Source organism: Vicia villosa, unplaced genomic scaffold (assembly GCF_029867415.1).
Source record: "Vicia villosa cultivar HV-30 ecotype Madison, WI unplaced genomic scaffold, Vvil1.0 ctg.003712F_1_1, whole genome shotgun sequence".
Classification (NCBI taxonomy): domain Eukaryota; kingdom Viridiplantae; phylum Streptophyta; class Magnoliopsida; order Fabales; family Fabaceae; genus Vicia; species Vicia villosa.
Genome location: NW_026706278.1, coordinates 202,708 through 207,996, shown reverse-complemented (window position 1 = coordinate 207,996; position 5,289 = coordinate 202,708). Strand labels below are relative to the sequence as shown.

Here is a 5,289-nt window from a genome sequence, read left to right as displayed (position 1 = left end):
CGAACTAATATTGGAAATGTCAACCAATGTCCACCCAATCGGCTTCTTATGCTTCTTCAAAACCTGCAAAAGTTTATTTTCTTGATCAAAATCAAGGTTAGAAGAAGTTATAACAAGGAGTTTTTTATTCATCTCTAAATAAGCATCTTTAAGATTTTCAAGAATTGGGTTCATCTATTGGGAATGTGGTTGTTCGATGGATGATTTGTTCCAGGCAGTCGGGGTGTCAAGAGCTTCATCTAGATGAACAACTTCATTTACAACCTCGTCTGCAACAAGAATATCATTTTGCAAGGAAAGCTCAATTTCAGCACAAACAGAGCAAATTTTGGTGTCAGTACAAACATCACAAGAGTAAACATCATCAAAATCAGACAATGATGGAAAATCATCTGCAAACAAATCAGTACAAGTATTATCAAAAGTTTCAGAAGGCAACTCTATTTGAAAAACAGAATGCTCTTCCAAGGGTTGTTGGTTTGATCCTTGAGCTTGCTGCATGGCATTCAATAAAGTGGCAAGTTGTCCAATTTGTGTTTGCAAAGTCTGAAGAGTAGAATCTACTTGCTGTTGATACTGAAGATTATTTGCAGCCATTTGTTTGACAATATCCTCTAGTGAAGGTTCGGAAGGTGCAGAGCATACAACCTGAAATTCCTTCAGATGCTTATGCGGATCCTCACCTGCAAAACCATTAAACCTAGGCAACAAATGTGTTAAACCATATTCTAATTCAAAAGGTGCATCACCCGCAGAATAGTCAATACATAAACCATTATAGTTCACATTAGGGACAGCCAACTGAGTTAGTGTTCTTTGTTCAGCCATGGGTTCAACAAACACCGAAATACCGATTATGTCCCATACATGCAGAAACGAATAGAAAGAATAAAAACGATTAAACTAAATTCAGAAAAATATAAAAACACGAAATTTAATCTAATTAAGACAAATAAGAATTTTGAGAATTTTTTTGGATTTTTCGACTCTATGAAAATAGTAAATAATTCATTAAAAATAGAAAAACGATGAATTTGACGATTTTGGGTCGAATTCCTTTACTCTTCTAGAGTAAAGGAGTGTTGATCGCACGATTTTTCTACTTCCAGTAGGCAAAAACGTTTTACAATCGAATACAATTTTTGCAAAAACTGAATTTTTTGACTCTAAACGCGGACTGATCAAAACCGTGAGGAAAATACGGCCTAAACACACGAACACTAAATCTAAGACTCTAAAATCAGTTAATATTCACAAGAATCCTTGTCACAAGAATCTTTTGGTTAGCACTAAAATCATCAGGTATTACTCCACCTACCAAGTAATTTCCATAGTCAGCAAACCATGGGGTTCCAGTCACAGCTAGGATTCTCTCATCAGCAAAAGTGTCTTGGATTGGATGTTCCTCTTCAGTTTCCTTAATCGGGGTCATGCGAGATAAGTGATCTGCAACTGTATTCTCACACCCCTTTTTATCTTTGATTTCAAGATCAAATTCTTGAAGGAGAAGTATCCACCTCAAAAGTCTAGGCTTTGATTCCTACTTAGCAAACAAATACTTTAAAGCAGCATGATCAGTATAAACAATAACTTTAGTCCCAAGCAAATAAGACCTGAATTTGTCAAAAGCATAAACCACGGCCAACAACTCCTTTTCGGTAGTTGCATAATTCATTGGTTCCGGATTAAGGACATGACTAGAATAATATATCACATGTAATAGTTTGTCCTTTCTTTGTCCCAAAATAGCCCCCACAGCAATGTCACTTGCATCACACATTATTTCAAAAGGTAATGACCAATCGGGGGCTATTACCACAGGTGCAGTACTAAACTTACTCTTTAAAGTCTCAAAAGCTGCTAAACAATTACTATCAAAATTAAAGGGTTTGTCTTTGACAAGCAAATCAGTTAATGGTTTGGCCACTTTCGAGAAGTCTCTGATAAACCTGCGATAGAAGCATGCATGTCCTATTAAACTCCTTATCCCCTTTTCATTCACGGGGGGGGGGGGGGGGGGGGGGGGTGGAAGATTAGCTATCACCTCCACTTTGGCTTTGTCCACTTCAATTCCTTTATGGGAAATCTTGTGGCCAAGCACGATACCTTCCTGCACCATAAAATGGCATTTCTCCCAATTCAAAATAAGGTTAGTTTTCTGACACCTTTTCAAAACAAGAGATAAGTTAGCTAAACAAATATCAAAAGAAGAACCAAAAACAGAAAAATCATCCATAAACACCTCCATATGCTTTTCAAGCATGTCGGCGAATATAGATGTCATACATCTCTGAAAAGTGGTTGGGGCATTGCATAACCCAAATGGCATCCGTCTGTAAGCAAAAATACCATAAGGGCATGTGAATGCATTCTTCTCCTAATCTTTTGGGGCTACAACAATCTGATTGTACCCCGAATATCCATCCAGAAAACAGTAATACTCATACCCTGCAAGTCTCTCTAACATCTGATCAATAAAAGGAAGAGGAAAATGATCCTTCCTTGTCGCAGTGTTGAGTCTTCTGTAATCAATGCATACTCTCCACCCTGTTACTTTGCGAGTTGGAATCAGCTCATTTTTTTCATTCAAGATCACTGTGGTTCCTCCTTTCTTCGGTACCACATGTACTGGACTCACCCAAGAACTATCTGAAATAGGATAAATTAATCCTGAATCCAACAACTTTACAACTTCTTTCCTCACTACTTCTTTCATTGTTGGATTTAACCTCCTTTGAGGTTGCACTACCGGTTTCTGATTATCCTCCATCAGTATTTTATGCATGCATACCGTGGGGCTAATTCCTTTTATATCCTCGATAGTCCAACCAATAGGACTCATGTGCCTCTTAAGTACCTGTATCAACTTTTCTTCATCTTTTTCATTTAACTCGGAATTGATAATAGCAGGACATTTTTCTCCAGATTCTAGAAAAACATATTTAAGATTAACACGTAGTTGTTTTAACTCAGAACTTGTACCTGTTTTGTTTTCCTTTTCAGCTTCTATTTCTTGTGAACCTCTTAAATCCTCCCACCGGTGTGGTTTGGATTTCAACCAAGGTGGTTGTGCATCAAGTAGAGCAAGAATTTCTTTTTCCTTCTCATTATCACTCTCCTCCATCTCCTCAGTTGACAAGCACATAACTCTTTCTAACGATGATTCAGGAAAACTACTCTGAATGTTATCGGCTACTATCTGATTAATCACTTCCACTGAGTGATTTGTACATACATCCTCTTTGTGCTTCATAGTGCTTCTCACATTAATTTTTAGCTCCTCATCATAAACCTTAAGAGTCATAGTGCCATTCTCAATGTCTATCATACACCTACCTGTCTCTAAAAATGGTCTACCCAGGATCAGGGGTATCTCCTCATCTTCTGGCATTTCCAGAATTACAAAATCAACAGGAAAAAATATTTATCAACTTTAACCAGAACATCTTCAACAATCCCAAATGGTTTCTTCATTGAGTGATCGGCAAATTGAAGTGTCATTCTGGTGTCTTGAACTCTTCCAATCCCGAGTTTCCTGTAGATGGACAAGGCATAAGGCTCGCACTAGCCCCCAAATCAATCAGAGCCCTTTTAAAGGACCTATCTCCAATGGTGCAAGGAATAGTAACCGAGCCTCTATCTGGTTTTTTAACTGGAATCTTCATACCCTGCAAAATAGCACTACAAGTTTCAGTTAGTATAACAGAGTCAGTGTCAGTGGTGCGCTTCTTGGATATGATGTCCTTCATGAATTTGGCATAAATATGCATCTGATCGAGTGCCTCAGAGAATGGGATGTTGATTTCCAACTTCCTGAACATTTCTACAAACTTTTGAAAGTTTTTCTCGTCCTGCTTCTGCTTCTTGTTCCTTTGTGGAAATGGGAGCTTTATTATGGGCTTTTGCTCAGTGGACTTTTCCTTCACAAATGGCTTCAATATGACTTCTTCTGTTGGTGGTGTTTTATTTTCTAAGAATTCAAGATCCACTTCAAGCAGTGTATCTTCTTCCTCAACTTTCTTTTCAAGGACTTCATTTGCTTTTCCACTTCTTGTAGTTACGGCACTCACATTATTATGCTCTCTTGGATTTGTCACAGTTGCACTTGGTAAAGCACCTGGTGCTTGAGAACTCGTGATCTGCTGTGCTATCTTTCCAAGTTGAAGTTCAAGATTTTTGATAGAAGCTTTAGTGTTCCTTTGGTTATTTCTTGTCTCTTCCTAGAATTTAACATTCTGCACTGCCATTTTTTCAATGGCAATCTCCCAATCTGCTTTCTTCGGACCTTGTTGCTGATAGGATTGCTGAGGTGGCTGATATTGTTGCTGGTAAGGTGGTTGTTGCTGAGGCATATACTGTTGCTGTTGAGGAACTTGCTTTGGGACATTACCCTATTGATCCTTCCACGAAAAATTTGGATGATTTTTCTATCCTGGATTATAAGCGTTGTAGTAGGGGTTATTTTGCCTCAAGAACTTTATAGCCTCCACTTGTTCTGCAGTAGCAACACAATGAATGGCAAAGTGTGGTCCACCACAGATTTCACAAACCATCGCTTGAGCAGGTTGAACTTGAGCTACCGTCCGAGTACCTAAATTCATACCTTTCAGTCTTCTCTCCACTTCAGCTTTAATTTGATCTTCCATGTTCACAACCTGATTTGCCAATTTTAAATCAATTTTTCCTTCAGGTTGACTCACAGTACGATCATAGAGCTCCAAATGCTCATTTGCAGCAATAGCCTCAATAATCTTCTTAATACCAGTGGTTGTTGAGAAATTAGTTGAGCCACCAGCAGCTGTATCAATAAGATGCTTTGTCTTCAATTTCAACCCATTCACAAAGTTTTGCATTTGTTCAGTTGCGTCCAGATTATGAGTGGGACATGCAACTAAACACCTCTTAAACCTTTTGTACGCATCTCCCAGTGACTCTCCATCCTTCTGTTTAAAATTCAAAATGTCATACCTCTTGCGGATATACACAGAAGCTGGAAAATACTCATTCAGAAATGTTGTTTCCATTTGTTGCCAAGTAGTAATACTTCCTGCAAGTATGGAATAAAACCATTCTTCGGCGTCCTTAGATAAGGTGAATGGAAACATGACCAACCATTTTGCCTCTTTTGAGTGTCCCTAAATTTTTAATGATATGGTCATCGTCAGGAACTTTTTTAGGTGCTTGTTGTCATACCCCAAATTTGTCCTACCCTTATTTATCTGGCTTATACCTCATAAGCATACATCATTTAGGTCATGGCCTAATTCATGCATCCATATCATGGTTGCT

General features: G+C 38.2%; 1 protein-coding gene across 1 annotated transcript; it reads right to left on the bottom strand.

The window, feature by feature from the left end:
- Positions 1-3,497: 3,497 nt before the first annotated feature.
- Positions 3,498-4,352, bottom strand: LOC131641389 (uncharacterized). Its single transcript, XM_058911693.1, has 2 exons — positions 4,233-4,352; positions 3,498-4,151 (listed from the first exon to the last, which is right to left on the bottom strand). Exons 1-2 carry the CDS (start codon positions 4,350-4,352, stop codon positions 3,498-3,500), a joined length of 774 nt encoding a protein of 257 aa, XP_058767676.1.
- Positions 4,353-5,289: the final 937 nt, after the last annotated feature.

Bases quoted from the DNA above. Each gene is read 5' to 3' on its own strand.
- LOC131641389 (XM_058911693.1), bottom strand. From the start codon at position 4,352: ATGCCTCAGCAACAACCACCTTACCAGCAACAATATCAGCCACCTCAG. The intron at 4,152-4,232 runs GTTAAATTCTAG...CAACTTGGAAAG, and splicing joins AAAAAATGGCAGTGCAGAAT to ATAGCACAGCAGATCACGAG.